Source organism: Macrotis lagotis, chromosome 3 (genome assembly GCF_037893015.1).
Source record: "Macrotis lagotis isolate mMagLag1 chromosome 3, bilby.v1.9.chrom.fasta, whole genome shotgun sequence".
Taxonomy (NCBI): Eukaryota; Metazoa; Chordata; class Mammalia; order Peramelemorphia; family Peramelidae; genus Macrotis; species Macrotis lagotis.
Window position 1 is genome coordinate 42,942,336 of NC_133660.1, and position 27,226 is coordinate 42,969,561.

Below are 27,226 nucleotides of genomic sequence, written 5' to 3' on the forward strand. Positions count from 1 at the left end.
ATTTTTTATTCATTTGTTAATTATAAATTCTAAATTGTAACTCCTGGCTCTGAGTCCCAAATTCTTCATAAATCCTAACATTAACCTCATAACCACTAAGTTTAACATTTCTTTCAGAAGGTGGTTAATTTACTTATGATTGAAATTATTCTCATTAAAGCTTATACTTGGGGCGGCTAGGTGGCGTAGTGGATAAAGTACCAACCTTGGAGTCAGGAGTACTTGGGTTCAAATCCAGTCTCAGACACTTAATAATTACCTAGCTGTGTGGCCTTGGGCAAGCCACTTAACCCCATTTGCCTTTTAAAAATTTAAAAGAGAGAGAGAAAAAAAAAGCTTATACTTTCAAAAGTGTGGTAAAAAGGAATCCTTAAGTAATTTACAAATGCAAAAAACAAGCATTTTTAATTAGGATTTCAAATTAGGATTACATATTTGTTGTCTTTAATCAGGTGTTATTCATTTTGTGGCAATGATTTTAATACATATATATATACATACATATATATATACATATATATATATGTAATTAGAATATTCTCTCTGATACCAAAATATCAGATGTTCTTACTCATTAAATTATCTGTAGATAATCTCATGGAACTTTTTTTACAAGGGAGCTGGTCAAGTAAAGATGGTGTGAGGCAGCTAGGTGGAGCTGTGGATAGAGCATCGAAACTGGAGTCAGGAGGATCTGAGTTCAAATGTGACATCAGATACATAATAATTACCTAGCTGTGTGACCTTGGGCAAGTCACTTAACCCCATTGCCTTGCAAAAACCAAACCAAAAAGAGAAAAGTTGGTTTTCCTCATTCCCTATTTGCTTTTGGTTAGTATTAACCATGAATATAAGCTCAGGAGCCAACTGTCATTGTAACACATGTTGAGTGCAGATGCTTGGCAAAAGATGAAAGAGAATCTCATTGTTGACGCAAATTCTGTTGATCTTTTACTGTGGCTTGAATTGAGTTGAGCATAGTATCAAAATGGAGTCTCACCATGAATACACTTGACATAATTCAAATTAATTTGGTTTGAGTCTAACTGCAATCTACTGTGATGTAATGTGGCAAGATTACATCACATATCTTAATTGCACACTAGGTAACAAGTGGAATACATGTATCTTGGAACCAAAACTGGTCAAATTTGTACAAGTTTGAGAATCATTAAGTCAGGGATAAAATTGTTCTATTAAAGCTGTGGAAGAGAATCTCATGTTAGCCCTGGTTCCAAACATATTTCTTGCTTTGTTCTTTCAGTCATGTTTATGGACTGCATCATGATGTTTTTCTCCAAGTGAGGAGCAGGATTGTAACTTGGTGATTATTTTTTGCCAAATGATAAACCGATTATAAAGGGACCATCTTTATCAGGTAACCAGATTGTAACAAAAATTTTGTGCTACCCAAGTATTTCATTTCTGACTAAAGAAGTAGATCCTAAAATAGAAATTAACAGCTTAAATCTACATGGGAATTTGGCTATCATTAAGCGGTTCATTTATTCTGGAAATAAAGTCTTTCTTCCTTTAAAAATAGACCAATTGGTAGTGGCAGTGAATGAAATGTCTGGACTCTTTTAGCAACAAGTACATGAAAACCAGTCACCAGCTCCCAAGTCCTTTGAACCCAAGACTAAAAAGGAGAAAGCAAATGTCCATATTGTCCACTTATAGACAAAAAAAAGTGGAGACTAGAACTGGACTTTTTTTTTTTTGGTAAAAGCTGAAATGAGAATTGTGCAGAAATGTCTTTCCAGTGAAGATTCCAAGGAAGAGAGAAATGAGGATGACTGAGAATGAAAAAGCATCAGCCTATCTAACCATCTCTGTCTAACCAGCTATGGTGTTATTACAAGGGATGACAGCTCAGGTGGCTCACCAAACACCACACTGCTCTATGGAAAAGCATCCTTCTCACTGAAGAACACAGAATATCCAACAGTCCCACAAGTGCAGCTCCTGCTAACAACCTGTCAGTCTGGTTCTTGAAAAAGAGCAAACAATTTCCTCTTTGGTTTGACATTTATAGAGTAAGAAGAATTGGTCCATTTTTTTTTCTAACTCTAATTCAGTAGAGTAGATCAGGAGCTTTCTTTGCCTTACATTCCTTTGTTTACTGCTTACAAAGTGATCAGACATCCATGTATCTTATTCACCAAAATTGCAAACAACACAAATCTTACCCCCTCCCCCACATACCCCCTCCCCCATTCTTGGTTCCTTACTCAATTTAAGCTTATCTGCATTTTGATTAGGAAATAGAGTGGTATTTTTAAAAGTTAATTTTAATAGTTCTAGAATTGTCTTTAGTTTGAACCACAAAGTGAAGTGATCCAGTTTTCCACCAAAGGGAGATTAATTCCATAGTCAAGGAAAGATAAACACATTCCATTCTAGTTGGAGCAATCTGTTTGCAGACCTCAAAACCAGAATCAGATTTCCCTTTGCCCTAATTACATAATTACTCCTACTAATATTTAAATGTTTGATCTCATTATCAGTTATTTTGCTTATGCTTCTTGCCAGTTGATATTTGTAAGATTTCTGCTGGAATTATTACCATACTGCCACCTTATTGGAAAATAAATGCGTTCTGGTTATATGCATATTAAAAAGTGGGCAGTTAGGTGGCCAGTAGATGGAGCACTGGTCTTGTAGTCACAAGGACAAGAGTTCAAATCCAGCCCACACATTTCCCACCTACTAGCGTTGTGACCTTGGGCAAGTCACTTAACCCTGATTACCTCACATCCAAGGCCATCTCCAATCATCTTAATCCATATCTGTCCACTGGACCCAGATTACACTGGAGGAAAAAGTAAGACTGGTGACTTAGCACAGAACCCCCTCACTCAAATCCAATTCATGTGCTTGTCATGGCATCACCTCCTTAATGTCATGGTCTTCAAGAATGAAGGACAAACATCAACATGAAAAAGCTCACTCAAATAACATAGTTTTATGGAGAAATTTCCTTGTTAATAAGGATATTAGCAGGGTCGACTGGGTGGCACAGTGGCTAGAACACCAGCCCTAGAATCAAGAGGACCTGAGTTCAAATCTAGTCTCAGATGCTTAATAATTGTCTAGCTGTGTGACCTTGAGCAAATCACTTAACCCCATTACCATAAATAAAAACATTAAAAGAAATAGAAATAATAAGGATATTACCAGTCTGTTTTGAAGATCTATATTATTGCAGGTCAACAATGTACTATGAATGAATAACTGCCTACAGCACCAGTCATCAGATAAAAATGATGAAATCCACATCAATCAACTGAAAAAAATACTTGTAATTGGGGGTGAATAGGTGGCACAGTGGATAAAGCACCCACCCTGGAGTCAGAAGTACCTGAGTTCAAATCTGGCCTCAGACACTAAATAATTACCTAGCTGTGTGGCCTTGGGCAAGCCACTTAACCCCCATTGCCTTGCAAAAAATAAAAAATAAAAAAAAATACTTATAATTAATTCTTCCTTGATCGATGTCTCTCAATCTTCCTCTCAACAAAAATATTTACATTTCATTTTATTTCATGTTTTCTAAAAAAACAAGATATTTTTTCTCTAGATTAACAATAGGTCAATTTCCTTTGGCAGTGACATTGTATCATCTATCTTCTTTCATGATAACAAAAATTAATGTGAATATTTTCTGCCTCTGTAGTATATTTTGTCATTACTGCACAGTAAGAACACACACCCAGAGGCTAACTTGTTGATAGATGGAATGGAAAATGTGTCTAAAGACTTGGCATCTCCTCAGATCTCTGTTTAGAAATAAATGTTTCAAATAGGAAGACTAGAGTCTTAAAACACTTGACAAAATAACTGGAAGTAGATTCAATAAAATGCAACATATACATATATATATATATATATATATATATATATATATATATATATATGGGTAATTTTCCCTAGATGAAACATAAACTGTTAATAATCACTCAAAAACTTTCAGCAATAAAATATCAAAAATGTTGAAAATTAAAACAACATTGAGGTATCTTTTTCCTCTTTAAATCAGGCAAAAATAATTAAGCACAAAGAAACAAACAACAGCGGTGAGGCTGTTCAAGAAAGCATTAATTGTTGATAGAACTACAAATTAGAAGAATTTCTTCAGAGAATAATCTATTGATTTAAAAAATGAGTTACCTAAATAATCAAAGACTTTGCCTCAGTGATTTCATTTTATCTTGAAAATTATTACCTGGCACATTAGAAAGAAGATTGTCTCTAGTGTCAAGGGAGACAACTAGTAGAGTGTTGGATGAAAAGTCAGGAAACCTTGAAGTCACATCCTGCACCAGCCATTTATTGCCTGCTGATGCATATGTAAAATGAGGTGCTTTGGGGTGGCTAGGTGGTGCAGTGGATAGAGCACCAGCCCTGGAGTCAAGAGGACCTGAGTTCAAAACCGACCTCAGACACAATAATTACCCAGCTGTGTGGCCTTGAGCAAGCCACTTAACCCCATTGCCTTGCAAAAAACAAACATGATTCTAAAGGTATTGTCTTACATATACATCCATGTATTCGTGTATATGTGCACACACACACCAACTTAAAAAAATCTTTTCAAAGGTTTTCATAGCATTATCAATAACTGCAAAAATCTGGAAGCCAAATAAACCTCCAATAATAAAAAAGGTTGAACAAATTGCAGCACATTAGCATTATGTACCACAATTAAGATGTCCAAATGTGAGGAATATAAATGAATATGGAAAGAACTTTAGTAAATAAGGTGAATTATAAGACAGACATTTTTAAAAAGCTGGATTAACATTAATTATAATCATATACAATATCATGAATGGTAATGAACAAAGAATCCTGAAAGAACCTTGGAGAGAGTAACTAAAAGGTTATGACATTTTATATACAACTATTTACAAGTGAATAGTCATAAAGTAGGTTTGATTATATTGATGTTTATATTATTTATAATAATCATTAAAATGTTAAAATAAAGGAAAAAGGATGGAAATATATGACTTTTTTTCTTTTATGGTATACATAAAAACATAGATTATAATGAGGTCTTATCCTAATTAATCACATCATGCCACCAGGCTCCAGCTTTCAGTGTAGGGAGTTATTCCCACAAGTTCAGGCTGTAGTGGCTGATGGTATCCATATGTCACAAGTCTACATGCCAAAAGAAAACAGAGAGAGGGCTAGAAATGGAAGCTCAACAATAAGGGTTCTTGGGGAAGGACCCTATCTCCCCCAAAACTTTTTGACTCCAAGAAGGGTGTGCAAAAAAAAAAGGGTGATTAAGTGAATCCAAAGCACTGATTGGAACTACTCTCTCTCTACAAACCCATTAACTCCTACTAATTGGGTTTTCTCAAAAGACAGAAAATAGCCTATTTAAATGCCTTAATTCTTAGAAAACTAGTAAGAAACAACCATCCCCTGCAGCATCAATTCTTTGGTATATTATGGAATATCACTGACAACAGATTAAAAAAAACTGACAAAGATCTCTTACATGCCATGCTAGTTTAGGGCTTTAGCAACTTTTGCTCCTAGACTCTACAATACATCTACTTCTCTCAATTCTCCCATTTCTGATCAATCCTAAACACAGCTTGTACCCTGGAAATCATAAAACAAGGCTCGGCCCATTTTACTTTTCTACTCAGAAACCTTCAGGGTCTGTTAATTGCCTTTTGGTTAAAATACAAAGTCCTCTGCTTAGCTCTTAATACTCATTCCCATAAATACATCTTTGTAATTGAATTGATATTTCTTTCCATTATTCATTCTGTTCCAGCCAAAGTGGTCCATTTTTTTGTTCCCTATAGTCTCCACTTTGGTGCCCTTACACATGGGTTTGTCACTCATATCTGGAATGATCCTTCTCCTCATTTCTTCCCTTTGGAATCCCATTCTCTCTTCCAGCTTCAGATAAAGTGCCCCACACCAGGTTTTTTCTGATATTTCAATCCTTCCCTTCCACTTTAAATTGCTTTATATTTAATTGTATATACTGTACATAATCCATCACTTTTTCCCCAGTAGAACACAGAAGACATCCTCTTGACCAAGAACTAAGGTGTCTTTGCCTTCCTACCTTTGAGACCTAGTATAGTACAGTGTCTGTAATATAGGAAGCATATTGCTGGCTTAAATAGAAGATTTGCATATAAATCCTTGAAGACTGACTGACTGGTATGGTATTAAAACCATTGTTTGCCATAATGTCCATAATGCCTATGGAATGTCAAATTAAAAATGAAAGTGAAGGTGGTATATGGTCGGTGGTCAAGTCCCATTTTAGAACATCTCCCATATAAACCCCATTCTCCTCGATACTGTCTAGTACAAGTTCCTGTCATCTCACAACCATACTTTGGAAATAGCCTACTGGTTGGTCCTTTTGCCTCCTTTCCTCACTCCAGTTCAACCCCCACTTAACCTTCAAACAAATCTTCCTAATGTGCAATTCAAACCACATCACTCTCCTCCAGCCCTCATTCCATAAACTCCAGTGGCTCTCTCTTTCTCTCACCTTTAGGATAAACTAGACAACTTTATGGAATCCAAAGTCTTTTACAATCTGCTCCACTTCTGCCTTTCTGATGTTCTCATACTTTATATTCTCCTCATCTAAGTATTCTTGGATCCATTTACGCTGGCCTCCTTGTTGTTTCTCTAAGAAGACTTCCATCTCTAGAATCTGGGTCTTTTCACTGTATATCTCCAATTCCTCCCATCTCATCTTTTCCTCCTGGTTTCTCTGACTTCCTTCAAGTTCCAGCTAAAACTTCACTTCTGCAGAAAGTCTTTCCTGATCCTTCTTAATTATTTCTTGTCTTATCTCTACAAAATTTATTCTGCATATATCTTCTTTCTGTTCATTGGAGGGAGGGAGGAAGCAAAGTTGACAAAAGGGATACCAAGGTAGCACAAGAAAAGACGATAATTTTGAAAATAATGTAGAGAATTTATCAATTTTTTTAAAAGAACAAATAGTATAAAATGGAGATTCTATGGTGTCATATATAGAATTGGCTTTATGTTCTGCTATGAAGATTCCTTTTTTTGGAATGTTAATGTAAATTTAGAATATTTTTAGTTAATAAATTTATCTACCTACCTAATGAACTGAGGCTGTGGAAAGAAAACCAAATCAAAAGAAAAATATACACAATGACTACTGCCCTACAAAGGAAGACAATACTGAATGGACAATGAAGCAGCAAGTCAATTCTATGGACAATGGGAGCTCTATATCACTCTAGTCAAAACAAACTTTTTTTTTTTTCTGTTCACACAGGACAAATCATAAAAGTGCAAAATTGCATGGTCAATTCTAAACACTACCACAATTGTATTTACCTTTAAATATAGTATTCATTGAAAAGTTATGACATGCCAAGGAAAAATGTTCAATAAAATATATTTCAAAACAAATAGAATTATCTAAGGTTGGCCACTTGTGCTCCTTGATTTTTCATTAGCATACTTAATTCTTATTTTAATTGTATTTAATTCATTCATGCTTAACTTGCCTCCGGGTTGGCTGCCATCATTTTTGATATACTAAACAGGTAAATTCTAAAATTCAATTTGACTTGGTTTTGTAGAAACTTAATTGTTTTTGGTTCATCTCCCTCTATATAATCTTTATTAATTCATTCTCCCTTTTAAAATGAATGACAATTTCCAGGAAGTAAATTTGAAAAATAAATCATTTCATTCTCATTTGCTTTTTTAAAAAACTTGGTAGATTTTGTTTTTATTTTTCCAGGTTACTCAAAAATCAGCAAAATGAGATTTTAGCCATTTTTAATGTTCTGTAATATCCATTAATAAAGAAAACAACACAGGAATATTCAAGAGTCAAGTATGTCTATAAGGATTCAAATAAAAATGCCATTGTCAAGGTTTTTACAATCCTATATCTACAAATATATACTTACACATGTACAAATATATATATATATATATATATATATATATATATATGCCATTCTCATCCTAAAAAAATCAATTTTCTCCTTCTAAGTCACCTTTAGCTACTGCCTAAGTTTCATATTCATGGAATGTGTGATGGGAAAAGGAGGGGGGGTATCACTTCTCAGATTCATCAACTCAAGTTTTCTTCTTAATTCTAGCCCCATATCTCTTACTCTATAAAGTTCAATTCCACTTGGACTCCTCATCATCACTTTAAATTCAATATAAATTAGATACCTAGCAATGCCCCACTACCTCAAATCTGATTTTTTTCTGACTATCCTTATTTTGCTAAATGTTAACCAAGCTCAGAATCTTTGATATTTCTCTATTTCCCCAATTTTTTACAAAACCTTTTGTAAATTTTTCCTTTGCTCTATCTATTGTATCACCTAGCTGCTTCCCAAACCAATTTTTTATGGCCTACCCTAAAATACCACTTGGATAAAAAATATATGAACCTCAGTTGATGTGAACTTCAGCAGCCAAGAAGTCTAACCTGCAGAATACCTACAATATCCCCAAGAGGGAATCATTCAAGACAAATAATTTGGGAGCATGACCCTCACTGCTCTTGATGAATTCAAGTTATTTGCCCTATGAATGCAATTTCTGATGCTGAAAGAACTGGAGAATAAAATCTTTGAATGCCATTGAATGATGTTTGAAAGATGTGAAGCACAGGAGAAGAATGAACAAAGCTGAAGCAACCTATGACCTGATTTAAAAAGAAAATAAAAGGAAAAGAATGTAAAAAGCTAATAAATTTGATGATAATTCCTGGCAAGATGCAAAGTATAATAACTAGATTAGGAAACCAAAAAAGACAGAGCCAGAATCAATTCATCAGAGTAAGTCAAACCACACTAACTTCATTTCTTTCTTTGGTTACTAAATGACATATCTGATAAATACTTATAGCTTACCTAGATTTTAGTAAAGAGTGTGATAAGGTAACTCATATGATTCATTTTTTTAAAAAGGGTGATGTAGGCTAGTTGATAGTATAATAAGATGGATTTACATCCAATTAGTTGAATGTCCATCCTCAAAGAATAATCCATCATTTAAAGTCAATTTGAAAGGAAATCTACAATAAAATAACCCTAGGAACCTCTACCTAGGGTCAAGAAGAACCAAGTTCAAATTTGGCTTCAGATACTTACTAGCTGTGTGACCCTGGGCAAGTCACAACCTTTAATTGCTTCAGTTTCTTCAACTATAAAATTTACTTCCTTTACAATGCCTAACAAAAGTTCTGAGGAAATGGGACATGCACATCCATCAACTAGTTCTTGGGAAGAAAGAAAATTCCATTGAAATTGAATTCCAAAGAAAATACACAAAAGAGGAAAATAATTGAAAAACAAACCAGTCTTCTAAATACCTTAGTTACCTTGCTATACTAATACTACTGGATTGATAACTTTTGTTAAGTACTTAGTTTTTCTCTCCTTGCTAGTGGCTTTTAGTTTCATAAATTGCTTTAGGAACTGTTTTTACCTAAATCTGGGGGGTAGTAGATGTAAAGATCTTTATATATGTATGTATACATACACAGATAGACAAATAGATAATGGGGGGGGGTTGATTGATTACTTGAATCCCCAGAATCTAAGTGACCTCCACCAGATGCAAAAACATGAAGTAGATAGTAAAGAGTGAAAAGAGAAGGGGACCCAATAGAGCCCCTTGGGGGATGGATATCCATGGATAGTGGGTGGGTGTGGCCTGGATGAAGAACCAGAGATGGAGATGGAGATGAAGAAGGAAGAGAACCAAGACAAGAAAGTGTCTCAAAACTCCAGAGATCCACACTCAAAGGCAGCAGAGCAGAGGCTGGAAACCAAAATGAAAAAAGAGAAAAACGAAACATATAGCTTACTTTTTCAACCACTTAAGTCAGAGATAAACTGGCCAGAACAAAAACTAATGGGAAAGGTAAATAAGGGTTCCCAAAAATGAGGGACACATTAAGGAATATAACATATATTTCAGTATAGAAGAACTGGAAAGGGCATCTACTTAAAGACAAAATGGTGGGCAGTTCAAAGAAGATCTAAGGAGGGAAGTCATCAAGTCAGGGGTTTGACCAAGGGGACAATGAAAAAGGAAAGGAAATGGAGGGGAAAAAATCTAGAGAATAAGTCCAGAAATTTGTATGGCTGTGTTCCTTCCCAAAGTAGTAGTTGCAGGGAAGGAGTCACTAATCCTGAAAACAGTGCTTAAGGGTAAATGCTTAGGAACTGAGGAGGGAAGGTATATCACAGGGGAAGACAGGGTGAATGAGCCCAAGGGTCCTTTCAAAAATGGTGGTCCCAGGGAGAGAAATGATGAACAGAATGACAGGAGAACACATTTATCAATGGATAAAATCCTTTATATTTACTTACATACACACACACACACACACACACACACACACACACACAAAGACATACATATATGTTAAAAAGAAATTGAAAACTAAAAGTTTTCTGAATCCACTAAAATTCAAAAAAATGAACTAAATTTGTAAAAGCCAACATGTTCATAACTGTGGGTTTTTTCAGTCCCTTGCTTTTAATTTAGACAAACCAGTGCTATTATTTGGTTTTCTTTTTTTAAAACTAAGTTTGGAAAGCCACCAGGTTTAATTTAAAACTCCTGTCTCTGGTGAACTAAGAAATTATTTTTGTATTAAATTACATTATAACAATAGAGGATCCTTGTAAGTTAGGGCACCAAATTGTGTTTTGGGTTTTTCAGAGACAGAATATCATAGGGAAAAGGTCCTGAAGATCTGAATTGGAAGTCTCAGCATTTTGTAACTATGGAAGTGAAGTCATATCAAACCCTCCTAGGCCCTGTGCCCTCAGCTCTAAAATAGAGATGGCAACATTTACACTGTCTACTTTAGAGAAGGTTGTTTGTGAGGAATATACTTTGTATATCTTAAAGTAAAAGCTTAAAAGAGAGGGGGCTAGGTAACTCTTAGGAAATTGCAAAGCACTTCTATTGACCCTTAACCCACCCCATAATAGCCAAGGCCTATCTTTTCAACAGGAGTATTTCACCCACAGTGCTACCTGAAACACCCCTGCCTCGGAAAAACTAAAGAAATCAAAGTGGTGAAGCACAGAAGACTCATGGTAAATGTAAGTAGACTGAAGCATATACTCAACAAATAATTCCAAAGGAGTATAAAAATAAAAATAATATCATAAACAAGTTATGACAGAAAGAGGAGAGGGATGGTCAGAGTCCCCAGAGCTAACATTTTCTTATGAATTTCAAGTGGAATGGAAAGAAAAAAGTGGAAAAGGAAGATAGAATTAATTTAAAGGATTTCTTTGATCTAAATAGCTGGGGAGGGAAGTACTTCCTTGTAGTCATAGGAAAGATCTTAAGCGCCATCAAAAGATCTCTCAGCAACTGGAGCTGGTAGCATCAATAGCCAAGTCTGGTAAATACAAAAAGACAAAAGAAACAGTGGTGCCATATGTCCAAACACATGGATTCCAGTTGGGGAAAGAAGGCAGCTGAAGCAGACTTCCTGGCCCCCAATAGCTCCTATTCTAAAGCCCATGGTATTTTCCTCTCCTGACCCAAATGCTGCCAAGGAAGTAAAGAAGACTTTGTCCATTCTAAACTCTTTATATAGATATACATATAGATATAGGTGATATAGCGATAGATAGATAGATAGATAGATAGACAGATAGATAGATGTACATATAGATATAGATCTATATTCAGTTCTGGTTCAGTGGTCAGTTAAAAGGTTTAATATCACCACAGAGTGAGCCAACAGAAGAGAGCCAGTGGACACTTACACTTGCTCTGAAGCAGAACTCTACATTAGATATTTCCAGAAGCAACTCAGCAAACATACATTTTTACATTGACTCGGACCTCAAAGACCTCATATTAGATTGTGAAGAAAAGAACATTAAACAATTAAGAATATCTTTGAAGAATAAGTTGGCAACTCTAGGAAGGAAATAATAGAGGTGGTGGGGGGGAACTACAAACATAGATACCAGTCAGGCTGCCATCCAGAGCATATGTGATGCAAGATCTGGGTTAGGACTATGGCTATGTGAGTGAACTAAAGGACAAATGTGGCTACAGATATGATTAAACTGGGGAACTGGACCTGGGCATAATGAAAAGGAAAGACTTAAGACTGCAAATATAGGAGAGTAAGAGGATATTGTTGAGGGGAGTGGATGAGGGAAGAGGATAAGTTATTACCAAAGGCAGTGGGTATTTTAAAAGTTAAAACTCTAAGCAGTCAGTTACATTATAGTTAGGAAAAGAAGAAAATGTCAGTGGGAGCTCTGGGAAGGTGTATTCTGCAAATGAAGCTATGCTGCAGGTAAAACTGTATCCTCTACTATGCTGTCTATTGTGATTTTATTATGTAAATTTTACACATATCAACACCTGCCCAATAAACTCCACTGTCTTCCCAATCTTTCTAAGATTGATTAAAAACTTGTTTGTCATGTAAATCTCTTCACAACCTGGCTGTTGCCTTCCTACCAGTATTGCTCCTCTCCACACGTTCTAAGTTTCATCAACACTAGCCAACTTGCTGCTCCTCACTCATGATAGCACATCTTCTATCTTCATAAATTGGTAGTAACTGCTTCCCCTCCTCCCAGACCTAGAATGTCCCCAGTCTCTCCCTCAAAACCTCTGCCTCTTAATTTCCCTAGCTTCTTTTAAGACTCCACTTAAAGAGGCCTTTAGTCACCTGAACTTCCCATCTGAGGTTCCCTGCCTTCACATCCATATATATACTCTAATGGGCTGGCCATGAAGTCTGAACACCAAATCTTTTTAACTAAAAGACTATTTTATAGAGAACACACACAAGACAAGAGCTCACTCAGAGGTCAAAACAAGTGATACAATGATATCCTCAAGTACTCTCTGAAGAACTTTGGTATTGAGTGTAAGGCATGGGAGATGCTGACACAGGATCATCCAGCTTAGCATGCCCACTATCAAAGAAGATTCTGCGCTCTATGAGCAAATCAAAAATCAGTACCACAAAAGAAATATGAGAGGGGCACATCTCGAGACATCTCCATTCCCAGATGACCAAATGGACTATTTATGCCCAATCTGCGATAAAATCTTCTAAAGTCATTTTGAACTGATGAGCCACAGTGGAGCAGACTAAATACCTTGACTCCAATATCATCATATCATTGATCCTTTTCAAGAACAAAGGACAAACAACAAAAACAACAACTTATTTATTTGTTGTCATCATCATGAGTATGAAAGTTCTTTAAGAACAGCCATCATTTTTGGTTGCTTGCTGTGCTTGTTCATTTATTTTATCTTAGCTTAAATCCTCAGCATTAAGCACAGTATATGAAACAGCAAGAGAGGGCTTGATGAGTTGATAATTAACCTTCTAATCATCTACAAATACTTTATAAGAATTCTACTATCTTCAACTTACTCTATGATGATAGGTCTAATAATGAAAAACTACCTTGAGAGCTAGAGAAGTCAACCCCAGTTACAGAGATCTAGACCTGGACACTAGATCAAAAAATGAGATTGGTGACTTTGCACAGCCCCCTTCTCACTTAAATCCAATTTAGTTGCATTTCATGGTCCTCTTTGAGAACAAAGGAAAACAAAAATAACACCTTAGAGAGGTCCTTTAGATAATGTTTTCCTTTTCCTTATGAAGAAACTGAGATGCAGAGAAGTGAAGTCATTTCTCCATATGCAGTAAGTCCCAGAGCCAGGACTGAAACCATGCACAGGCTTCAAATCCAATGTTTATCCTATACAATTCAAACTTACAGACACATTATTGCTCTCCAGTGTACAATATAGTAGCAAGTATTAAAGACTTTTAAAAACTAATTATTACTATTAAATACTACACAATAATTTGGGGGGGCGGCTAGGTGGCACAGTGGATAGAGCACTGGCCTTGGAGTCAGGAGTACCTGAGTTCAAATCAGGCCTCAGACACTTAATAATTACCAAGCTGTGTGGCCTTGAGCAAGCCACTTAACCCCATTGCCTTGCAAAAACTAAAAAAAAAAAAATACTTTTTTTGGGGGGGGGTTGCATACACAATACTTCTTTAACTAGTGAATATATATCTTGCCTAGTTCACTAGAAGTATTCTTTTATGAAGGAACCAAATATGTAAATCCCTTAAAAGTCATCTAAGTAAGAAAGGAAATTAAACTTTCCATTTAAAAATACTTTTGGAAAGTTATAAAAAATTCCATTTCAAAAAACCCCATTCTGAATAATGCTTGTTTTGGGAAGTTTTCCTTCAAATGTTTCTTTAAGGGAATTTTCTAAGGTCATAATTAAAGGTCAGGTTAAAGTAACATCATTGCTCCTTAAAGAGTTAACTGTTAAAAGATACACAACATTTAATGGTATATTTGTTTGATGATTACAGTAATAACACAATATGTAATACAAAACTTTGCCAACCTTTACAAATAAGAATAGTAAAACAAGCAAATAAACAAACCAAAAAAAAAAAAAAAAAACCTCTACTGAGAAAAGTCTGAGAGTTCTGCTTTTTATTTTCAAAAATGTTTCTCTCCTTATTTAGGAATGTATATCTAATAAACCTCAGAGAAAGACAAACTGATTCAAATCAAAAAAGTCCTAGGTTTCACAAATTTTTTCTTAAAAAAGAAACAGGTGAAGAGTGAAAAAAGTTGAGCCCCTAGTTTCTTGTTCCCATACAACTAGCCTAATTTTTATTTTACACTTGATGAGATGGGGAGGAACCACATCAAAAACATTTCAAAAATTAGAGACAAAAAATACATAATTTAGAAATCATAAAGACTATAAAAATAATCAATGAACCTAGAAGTTCATTTCTGAAGGTTAACAAAATTGATTAAACTTTAGCAAACCTGATTAAAAGAGGAAAGCAAAAAAATCAAATCAACAAAATAACAACTGAACTAAATGTCACAAGAAAACCAGAAGAAACAAAAATATTAGAACCAACATAATTATGTGTGAACAAAACTAAGAACACAAAAGAAATAGAGGATTACTTTCAAAAATATGAAATACATAAACTAAAGGAAGATTGAATAGAGCTCTTAAATAATCCAATCTTGAAAAAGAAAATACAACTTGTTGAAAGAGAACTACATGAGGGTTAGGGATTCGGGGGGGAGCATAGTATGATGGTCTTAATATATTTATGGGAGAATTACATCAAACTTTTAAAAAACTATATCATATTTTAAAGAAAAAAATAATATATAAATATTCTCAAAAACTGAAAAAATCCCTTGATTTGAAAATTTTTCAATAAAATCTTATCAATCAGACTACAGAAAGTCATTAAAGAAACACTTATTATGACTAAGTTGTATTCATATCAGGAACACAATAATAGTTCAACATTAGGAAAACAACATCATTAATAATAGTAGAAAAATTTTTTTATCTTACATCATTCTCATATAAACTCTGAAATCTTTTAAGAAAATTATGGTTTCTTACAGACTGAAATACACTTTTTCTTTCTCTCACTTTACTTTTCTTGAGGTTTCTCTGTCTTTGTTTGGGGGAAGGAAGAATTATGTTTTTTTACAAGACTATTGCAGTAATGTGAAAAGAAAGAAAAAGGAAGGAAGGAGGGAAGGAAGGAAGGAAGGAAGGAAAGAAGGAAGGAAGGAAGGGAGGGAGGGAGGGAAAGAAAAAGAGAGACAGAGTGAGAGAGGAAGGAAGGAAGGAAGGAAGGAAGGAAGGAAGGAAGGAAGGAAGGAAGGAAGAAAGAAAGAAAGAAAGAAAGAAAAAGAGAGGGAGGGAGGAAGAAAGAAAGAAAAAGAGAGGGAGGGAGGAAGAAAGAAAGAAAAAGAGAGGGAGGGAGGAAGAAAGAAAGAAAAAGAGAGGGAGGGAGGAAGAAAGAAAGAAAAAGAGAGGGAGGGAGGAAGAAAGAAAGAAAAAGAAAGAAAGAAAGAAAAAGAGAGGGAGGGAGGAAGAAAGAAAGAAAAAGAAAGAAAGAAAGAAAAAGAGAGGGAGGAAGAAAGAAAGAAAAAGAAAGAAAGAAAGAAAAAGAGAGGGAGGGAGGAAGAAAGAAAAAAAGAAAGAAAGAAAAAGAGAGGGAGGGAGTAAGAAAGAAAGAAAAAGAAAGAAAGAAAGAAAAAGAGAGGGAGGGAGGAAGAAAGAAAGAAAAAGAAAGAAAGAAAAAGAGAGGGAGGGAGGAAGAAAGAAAGAAAGAAAGAAAGAAAGAAAGAAAGAAAGAAAGAAAGAAAGAAAATTATGTTTCCTGAAAGAAGCTCTGAAAGCCAAACCTTACTCAAAATAAAAAAAAAAGATACTTCTATTTTTGTATATATTTGACATATGTACTTATCATCTGCCCCATTAGAATGTCAGTTTCACGAGGACAGGGATTGTTTCTTGTTTTTTCTTTTTATCCCCAGTCCTTAACACATTGTCTGGAGTATAAAAAACAATTTATAAATGCTCGTTGACTAGTTTCTTCCAAACAGCTGTTCAAATGCCATTACTCCAAAAGACAACCGAGCAAGGCAAAAATGAGAGAGACAAGAGGCAGTATGCACCAGGCACTACGACAACCACTTTCTTGACAACTTCTCCTCTTCTGTTGAAGTCAGCTCAAGACCCTGTACCCAGGAGCCATGGAATTAGTAATGATCTAGCCCCTGGGGACAAACCTCTGCATTGATGTAACTAGTCACAGCTCCTATAGGCACTTCAACCACAGATACCAAAGATCCAGAAAACAAAGTTCTTCCCTCCAAGTCTTTGCTTGACACTGTCAAATGGTTTGACATCAATGAACATGATTTCATTTTCTCAGGAGAAATGACATTAAAGAAGAAGCATTAACATATACTCTATTATTGAAGCTTAGGGATCATGCGACCTTTCCGTATGAATCTTAGCTGTAACCTCACACATGCCCAGCCTCTTCATTAGAATGGCATCACCTAGAGATCAAGAATGGTCCTTTCTATTTGTATACCCAATATTTAGTATAGTGGTTTGTACACAAAATGCTTTATTTATTCTTTGAACATCCTTTTTGAGACTGAAATCATTCTTATGCCACCGTCTCCAGGATACACTCAAAGCCATCTTACTTAACTGTTAGATGTCAAGCATGGGGCTAGTCCATAAGGGTCCTACTAGATTCTCCTGTGTGGCTAGGACAAGATTAACATCTAAATGGGATGTTTTTAATAAAATAAATCAAAGTACATTCAAACATAGATAACAGATTTTAAACCTAATTCAATATGCAGCCTGCAGAGATCATCATGTACAAAGATATGGTCCTATTTCTAATTGAGTTTGATACCAATGGAATAAATGACTAGTAACAAAGACTCCCTGAAAATACTACAATTGAAACACAAAATAAAATTCATTGACTTTTTTTAGAGACTATGCCTTAATTATCCAGGGCTCCCTTAACATTAAAACCCCCAAATTTAATATTATATTAAACTATAACCAGCAAATAATGATTTTTTCATATCATCACCTCCCTTCAAGACAAAAGCAACATGACTTTGTTATCCAAATCACCTAATGTCAGTTCAAAATATATGTATAATTATGAAAGTTTTCTCCCCACAGTCAGATTACTCACAGAGTTAATTATTCCTTTAAGGGCCTGAAATCCTCCTTTAACAGGGAAGACTTGGTCTTTGGCATCAGCAATTTTTTCGAGCTTTAAAAAAAAAGGTAAGAGAAAAAATGATGATTAAGAGGAGTATGGGGATAGGGATATCCTTAATGCCTAATAAGTTTTTAAGTTCTGATTCTAAGAAGAAAGTCACAATTGTAATGGCATAGTACTATAGCATACTTATTAGAAATGGAATGCAAAAATTGTCATAAAATTGGTTTGTAAACCAAGGTGATTTGGGTCAACTACCCTCACTTAACTAAGGAAGAACTAAGACATAACAACTTATATGAGTCATGGCCATATCCTGTTCCAAAATTAAATGTAAAGTGCTTTTGAGATTGATAAGATTAGGTTTGTTTATTGAAAACATGAAAACTTCTAAAACTCAGGCAAAAAAGAAAAATAAAAGATAAACAATAAAACTCAGAGAAAATTTGTTAAAATCCTGCTTTTCCCAAAAACCTATATTAGTCAAAATTTACTTTCAGAAGATTTTTAAACCCAACAATAACAGATACTGAATAAACCTATGTTTTAGATTGGCCTCATCAACTGTTGAAAGGATAATTTCTGAGGTCTTTTGTTCTTCAATAATGGATACATTCTAAATCACTAACCCTATTCACTGGGTTCAGTGATTTATGGCATAGAAGATAAAATATCTTAACAGAAATCTTCATGAATTCTCTTTTCACCATACTTCAGTAACAATTATTCTAGGAGACATCTCTCTGAACTGGCAAAAGAAACTATAAATCTGCTGTACATACCTGGGCTTGATCAAAATCAAGAACTCCAACACAATAAACTCTTGCCCCAAGGGTCCTGGATATGTTTGCCTATCAAAGAAAGTCATTATTTAAACACTGGATTACATAGGCAAAGCTCCATGACAAAATGCAACAGAACATATTTCAAAACCTCAGTTTTAAGACTCACCTCTTTGGCTGCATACTTGGGCACCAGACCATCCAACTTGCCATCCGTCAGTGCAATCACTATACTTGAGGTTTTCAATCCTCCTGCATTCTTAATTTGTTCATTGGCCTGAAAATGAAAAGAAAATAAAAAATTTCAGATTGTAGCTGAATACTAACCTTTTGTCAATGTTTATACTGAATTTTAAAAATTTGACAAAATCAAAAAGACAATGGCAGAAATCATGTCCTTTCTATTTTTGACACATATTTAATTAGATAAAATCCAAATAATTACTCAAAAATATGGCTCATATGCATTGTTCTGTTATTACTAATAAAACCACTAACAAAATGAAAACTCTTTAACAATCACTGATCACAGGACCATAGAACTAGAGGTGGAAGGGAACTCAGTTCTAGACCAATCCCTTTGTTTTGTAGATGAGGAAACTATACTAGAGAAAGGAAATGAACTGTGACCCCAGGTACTGAGCACCCAAGTAGATATGAACCCGAGTCTCCTGATTCCAGGGTCAATGCTCTTTCAACTGAACTTTTTTTTTGAGTCACTTCCAGAATTTAGGTCTAACATTAGAAATACCATAGATTATCACAACTATTTCAAAATTATCCACTGGTATCAATGAGAGAGATAATACTCTGCAATGTAATAAATATTCTGAACTTTAAAAGTGACAGCAATCACAAAAAGAATAGCTCACATTTACACATTTATAATTTAAAAATGTTTCCTTACAACCATCTCCATGAAGTAGGTAGTAAAAGTATAATTATCTCCATTTTGACAAGCGAGATTAAGAGAAGTTAGGTCAGTGGTCAGGTTACAGGTCTTATGAATTCAAATCTAGTACACTTTTTATTCATTCACTCATTCATTCAGCAACTATTCATTGAGTCCCTTCCATGTACAAAGTACCTTTCAAATATACTATCCATAACTCTATTATATTCCTGAGATATAATATGATATAGTGGATAGACAGCCAGTCTTAGAGTCAGAAGTCTAGGTTGAACTCTCCACCCTCTGACATGGTGACCATGTGACTGTAAGCAAATCACTTAGACTCTTGGCACAAGCCAAAAAAATCTTTATTGGTAGATAGAATTCCACAGAATCATCAAATTGAAAAGTTAGAAAATTCAACACATGGAAATTCCTACTATAAGAGAACTGACAAATGGTCCTCCAATCATGGCCTAAGACCTTCAGGGAAGGATTCATAATCTCTGAAGACAACTCTCATGGAGAGAATGACTAGGAGGTTGTTTGGTTTTGCTTTGTTGTTGCTCCCCCCCCCCAATAAAAAGCTAAATTGACTTCTTTGCAATTTCCACTCATTGCTCCTGGTTCTAATCTTGTGGTCTTTTCAATTTTTCTCAGCACTTCTCTAAACAAGTGTTTTAGGGAAAACTAAAAGAAATGAGTCAGAAACTGTTCCCCTCACAATGAAAAAAATTTTACTATGGACAAAGGAAGAAAGCACATTATCCTATCATCATAATATAAAAACTTACCAGTTTTAATCCTTCATAGATATATGTCTCTCCTGCAGGTTTGACTGCTTGTAAATTTTTTAAGCCTTCAGTGATTTTTGCTCTGTGAATATAATTTTTAAAATAAAAGATTTTTATAAATGAAGCAACAGAATACATTTTGAAAAGAAATAAAATGTCCATTTGCTGATAGCTCTTATAAAAATTTATAGATATATTCTACATATTTAACTTATTATTAGCATTTGCAAGCCCATACAATAAATGTACTAGTTGCTGAAGTATGTAGTTATTTAATAATCGCTAACAGGTATGCAGTTCCTTAAGAAGCAGCCATGTAGACTGTGAATAGGTATCTTTATGGGCTGCTATTTGATTAACTACCAAATTAGTATTATAATGGCTACAGAAGCAATTACAGTTATATATCTATGAGATATGGTGCACTAAAGTGTCAACAAAAAGAGGAGCCATAGTGTAATGGAAAAAAATGGGGTCAGGAAGTCATTAGTTCAAATTCTTGCTGATACATAATAGCAGTGTCACCAAAGGGCAGGAGTTTTTAATCAGTAGTCTGTTTTAATAATTTGAAAACTATATTTTAACAAATTTTGTTTTTGTTTTTTGCAAGATAATGGGGTTAAGTGACTTGTCCAAGGTCACACAGCTAGGTAATTATTGTGTCTGAGGTTAAATTTCAACTCAGGTCCTCCTGACTCCAGGGCCAGTGTACAATCCACTGTGCCACCTAGTTGCTTCACAAATTGGGTTTCTTATGATAATTTCACCATTTATTTATTATATATTAAAATATACTGGAAAAGAGTTCATGTATTTTACTGGTTTGCCAAAGAAGTCCATGACTTGAACAAAGAAATACTTAGGGCCTTGGCAATTTTCTAAATTCCAGAGCAGTTTCATATGGATATATGGTTTAAAAGAAGGAGGAAGAATATTGTATTAGGAACATTAGGTTTAGCAATAAGGAAATAACAAGAAATTGAATTAAAACAGGCAATGAGAAAACTTTCACTTTTTGCAGATGATATGATGATATCCTTAGAGAACCTGAGAAAATCAACTTAAAAAAACTACTTAAAACAACTTTAGCAACGTAGTAGGATATAAAATAAACCTGCATAAATCATCAGTATTTCTATATATGACCAACAAAGTCCAACAGCAAGAGACAGAAGAGAAATTGCATTTAAAGTAATAGTAGACCATATAAAATACTTGGGAATCTATCTTCTAAGACAAACCCAGAAACTATATGAACACAATTACAAAATGACTTTCACACAAATAAAGTCAAATCTAAACATGGAAAAACCTGCTCATGGGTGGACCAAGTTAAAATAACAAAAATTATAATACCTATGTTAAATTACTCATTCAATGTCATACCAATCAAACTACCAAAAATCCATTTGATGGAATTAGAAAAAATACTAACAAAATTCATCTGGAGCAACAAAGGAATATAGAGAGAATTAATGAAAAAAAATAGAGAATTAATGAAAAAATGCAAAGGAAAGTATCCTAACTGTACCAGATCTAAAACTATATTATAAAGTGGCAGTCATTCAAACTTCCTGATACTGAAAGAAAGGATCAGTGGAACAGATTAAACACAAAAGAAATAGTAGTAAATGACTATAGTAATCTACTGTGCTAAACCCAAAGACATTAGCTTTTGAGATGAGAACTCACTTTGTGACAAAAATTGTAGGGAAAACTAGAAAATAATATGAAAAAACTAGACATAAACCCACATCTCACATCCTATACCAAAATATGGGTCAATTGTGGAGACAGGAGGAATTTATGACTAATTAAGAGATGGAGAAAATTATAAATTGCAAAATGGAAGATTTCAACTCCATTAAATTAAAATGTTTTTGCACAAACAAAAATCAATGCAGCCAAGGTTAGAAGGAATATGGAAAGATGGGAAACAATGATCAAAACCAATGCTTCTGACTCATTTCTAAAATATATAGCGATCCGAGTCAAATTTATAAGAATTCAAGTCATTTTCCAACTGATAAATGGCCAAAGGATATGAACAGGCAGTTTTCAGATGAAGAAATTAAAACTATCTAAAGTCATATGAAAAATACTCCAAATCATTATTGAACAGAAAAATGAAAATTAATAAAACCTTGAGGTACAGCCTCACACCTATCAATTAGTTAAAAATGACAAAACAGGAAAATTATCACTTTGGAGCACAATTTCAGAAGAATGCTATTGAAACATGTTATCTACCCTCCTGACATATAGCTTATAGACTCAGGGTACAGAATCAAATATACATTTTTTGTAAATGGTCAATGCAAAAATCTTTTGTACTGGACTATATATTTTGTTTTGGCTTTTTTTCTTTTGTAACAAGGGGAAGGGGGGATAAAGATAAAATAAATGTTCGTCAGGTTGTTTGTTTTTGGAAAAGGTTTTTGTTGTTGTTTTAAATTGCAGAGCAGAGACCAGGATTTATGTTGACAAGAATTCCCTATGCTAATCAAACCACAGCATGATCAATCTGGAAGAGATTGAGCCCAGGCAAAGAGAAAAGGTCACAGAAGTCATCAGTGTCAGAGAACATTAAAATCCACCTCTTCTGTCTTTAACCCAGTTCTTATTCCATTGTACCATAGGCTGTCAGAAAATTGCTTTTGTTCAGTATATTTATACATGTATGTCTGCGCAAAATATAAAAGTATATCAAATCCACAGAGTATGTGACACACATCATCTTCTTTGAACCTCACAACAACCATCTAAGAACTCAGATACACAAATGGAGGTCTGTGATCTCAGTGAATTGGATGCCCCCCCATATAATTTGACTTCCAATCCATCCATGCTCAGCTACCTCAAGTGACTTTTTTTAGGTTTTTTTGCAAGGCAATGGGGTTAAGTGACTTGTCCAAGGTCACACAGCTAGGTAATTATTAAGTGTCTGAGGCTAGATTTGAACTCAGGTACTCCTGACTCCAGGGCCTGTGCTCTACCCACTGTACCACCTAGCCACCCCTGTCCTCGAGTGACTCTTGTCATGCCTTCTCATAACTGCATCACAGTGGGTCAAACCAATATTCAAATGGAGGTCTTTCTTTTTTTTAATTTCCACATTTATCCTAATATCCTAAAATATCCAAGAGAGCATTTAAGCTTTTCACATGTTGGCCTTAACTCTTGTCACACTGTCTTTTCAAACCCAAATCTACAATATCTCTTAGGATACATTTTTCTTCTTCATAGTTACTTATTTGTTGTACATTGTAACCTGCTTTCATTCAATGTGCATCTTTACACTGCCCAATCCATAATACTTTCATTAAAGAAAAGTATAATTTATATGTACAACAAAGAAATGTGACACAGAAGGGGGTGGGATAGGTGAGGAGTGGGTGTGAAAGCAGAATGGTTGGAGTAAGCAAAAGGGAGAGAAAGGTAGCAGAGAGGGTTATGGTAGCTGGAGACTAGATTTGAACTACCTGATTCCAGGCCTCTTAGCTGACCACAGCTTACAAACTCTACTTGAAGAAGTAAGTAAAAGATTTTACAGAGTTAGATCTCCAAAAAAATTGAGTAAATTCATCAAAAATAGCCAAAATTAATTTTAAAAAAAATTCCATAGCAAATTTGAGCTCACCTTACTATAAATTTAAGCAAGAAGACCACCCAGGGAAGCAAGGTGGTAGAGTAGATAGAGCACTGGCCCAGAAATCAAGAAAATTGAATTCAATTCTGAACTCAGACAGTCAATACTTCCTTAGCTGAGTGACTTTGGGCAAGTCATTTAACCCCATTTCCTTGCAAAAATCAAAAAAAAAAGAGGAAAAAGAAAAAAGAAAAAGGATATTCAGAAGATGATTTAGGGCCAGTAGCCCATCCAATTTTTTTTAATCAAAAGCATTGAAGGAAATGAATCTGCAGAAAAATTGGAGTGTTGTTGTACAACCACCTCAGAACAACACTAAGACCAACTGGAAGGGAAGCAAAAATAAAGGATTATATAGATTTTACAGCATTTCTAAAGAAATGTATTCTCATTGCAAATAAACTGTGGACTCTGATTCTACTGCATCTTCATCTATGGAGTTGGCAGCACTTAAGATGAAGCTAGGCAGAACAAACAAACTGAATTTTAGTACTAGAACTTTTTCTCAGTGAGTCCTGAGGCAGGAGCAGAGGCAATATGTAAAGGTGACAGCTGAGACTATACACATTTCAAGGGAGGAAGAGATGGAATGGTGACTGAAGATGGAAATTGGAGAATGGGGAGCTACATATTGTGGCAAAGCAGCTTCTAGGTCCTCCAAACAGCATGAGGGTCACTGCCAACCTCTGAGCACAGGAGCTGGAATGCTCCCAGAACACCAAGTACCAGCTATGTCTGTGTGTAGGAGGAATAATGGAGATGATTGATGAGCTTCTATTTGGAAGAATAAATTCTATACTGAGAAGGGAATTCCTTCCTTCTCACTGTCTCTCTTCTCAAGTGGTACAGAAGTTCATTCCAAAGTTTATACTATTTTATAAAATTACTTTTCTAATTTCTATCTCTGTCTCTCTCTCTTTCCATTCTCTCTCTCTCTCCTCTCTGTCTCTCTCTCTCTCTCTCTCTTTCTCTGTCTCTCACTTTCTCTATATATACATATATTATATGAATGTATAAAGTCAAATCAATCTAATTACTATTGATCTGTGTGCTACCTTGTTGGCAAAGAGAAGAGCTTTGTAGAAAAGAAGAATGATATTTAGTATTGGTATACAGAAATATTCAAAAGCACTAAGTACAACTCTAGAGTCCTATAGTGCCAGGCTTTCTCCTGGCTGGAGGCTGAATCAACATGAGGGAGAATCTTGTGGTTCTGATTAGTAATTTTTATATACTTTGTAATTTTTTTACAAATTTCCCCAAAGGCAGAACTAAACTATATACAGGGTTTGTTATCTAGGACAAATATGAACTATCCAGATAAGTGACCTCCCCCAAATTTTCTTCAATTGATCTACACATAGGAAGAGAATGCTATTTGTAGTGCTCAAGATACAGGCAGAAAGTAGAAAGTAAGAATCTCCCAATGGGAAGAGAAAAGGGGTAACTAATCATAACCATCAATATCCACATTTCAAAGGAAGGGCCCAGAAAAGAGAGCACTTTTTCCCCAAGGAATCATTTATCTTCATGTTCCAAATTTATAAACATATATTGCTGTAAATGAAAGTCATCAATAACAGTAGATGCTCTTACAAAGATGAAATTCAGATATGACCAACAAGACAAAGAAAAAATACATGCTAGATCCAATATAATTTTGAAGGCCCCCACCAATCAATTTTTGAAATCTCTCAGAGAGAAGGGAAAAATGGAAAAAGAAGTTACATGCAAAATTCTAAAGAAAAAGACTTAAACATATGCCTATTATTTCTCTAATATTTCAACAGGTTTATGAGCTGTGGTATAGAATGAACAGTATGTATCACAACTCATCCAAACTTCATCTCATGCAGCTTTTTTCCATATCCCTGCACAAACTTTCCACAGAAAGTACACATAATATGGTGGTGTTCTTCCTCTAGGTATATTAATATTACCTAGGGATCAGTGTGACAAAGGGATGCCTTCACCAAGTAGGTAAGATGCTAAGGAATAGTTATGAGCTAGAAAGGGCAAAAATCACATATGAGAAGTGACTGGCTGACCAAAATTTAAACAGTGAAATGTCCAGAGATGAAATCTTAAAAATACTAAAACTACTAACATCTGTTGAACACTCCCACTTAATATACAAGCGGTAAAAACACAGAGAACAAAAGTCAGCACAATTCCAGGTATCATGATGTTCGCATTGCAAGGTAGGGCAATAATAAAAGTACATATTTAAGGAGAATCAACTTGGATTTTTTCCTTGGGGGGGGAAGGGGTTTCTCCAATGTTCTCAATTTAATGACAGTTAAGAAATTCTAGCAAAGAAAAACTTCTTGCACCCTAAAAACAGAATAGACAACTTTTGAAAGAACATTTCTCGATGCTATTGTTGTTTAGTTATATCTGAATCTTCATGTCCCCATTTGGGGTTTTCCTAGCAAAGATTCTAGATTGGTTTGCTATTTCCTTCTCCAGTTCATTTTATAGATGAGGAAACTGAGGTAAACTGAGTGAGGTTTGCCCAGAGTCACAGAGCTAGTGTCTGATTTGAACTCAGGAAAATAAGTCACATTTGAACTCAAGAAGATGAACCTTCCTGACTGTGCCACCTAACTGCCCTATAGTTGCCATCATACTGGTACTAAATGGTTAAATTGGAGAATCCAAAGTACTGTTATACTCAACATATCAAGTGCCTAAAATAGCAGTAAGAAAGTTAATAGAATCTTGATCTGTCTTGAGAAACACAATGTCCAGTTCTACTATTCTCTGCCTTAGACAATATTTGGGATATTATATTCAGTTATGAACATCAGAATCACAAAATCTCAGATTCAAATCTCAATTCAAACCATACCAGAACAAGAATGCCCCTTCCAAATGTCCATCCCTTCTTTACTTGAAGGCAGTAGGAACCCAACACTTGCATCATTTTTTTTCAGGTAGCTCAATTTGGAAGTTTTCAGACTGGAGCATAAATGTTTAGCCATCAAGTCTTTGCAACTTCCACCTAACTTCTGCTTCCTGGAACTGAGCAGAGTAGCTGTATTACTCCTGCCATATTACTGAACTTCAACTAAATGAAAACAATTTTCACATCATCCCTAAGTCTTCCCTTCTCCTAGCTTGACATTCCTAATAATTTCAACAAATAATTACCTAGAAGAAACTCAAAATTCTTCACCATCCTGAATCCTTTCAATTGACCAGCCTCCAACAGAGCAAAGTAATATTCAAAATTGATTAAGTGACTACTGTTGACAAGACACTGGAGATACAAAGGCAAAAGCAAAATGGCTCCAGCCCTGAAGAAAGCTGCCACTCTACTAAAAAAAAGTTTTCAGACACACAAGGGAATTCTCCATGGACATATCTAGGATTTCCTGTCCCTGGACCCCATGTCCCCACTTTGCACATACAATATCATCAGATTCAGAGCTAAATTTAAGGGATCACATGCTCTACCAA

At 34.9% G+C, this 27,226-nt stretch overlaps 1 protein-coding gene across 1 annotated transcript in view; it reads right to left on the reverse strand.

Annotated features, from left to right (window-relative positions):
• Positions 1–27,226, reverse strand: part of ANTXR2 (ANTXR cell adhesion molecule 2) — a 209,561-nt gene that overhangs the window by 172,761 nt on the left and 9,574 nt on the right. Inside the window, exons 4-7 of the mRNA XM_074228566.1 lie at positions 20,116–20,197; positions 18,599–18,706; positions 18,430–18,498; positions 17,618–17,698 (exon numbers count right to left, since the gene is read on the reverse strand). Coding sequence (XP_074084667.1) covers positions 17,618–17,698; positions 18,430–18,498; positions 18,599–18,706; positions 20,116–20,197 — 340 coding nt within the window. The remainder of the gene's footprint in view (positions 1–17,617; positions 17,699–18,429; positions 18,499–18,598; positions 18,707–20,115; positions 20,198–27,226) is intronic.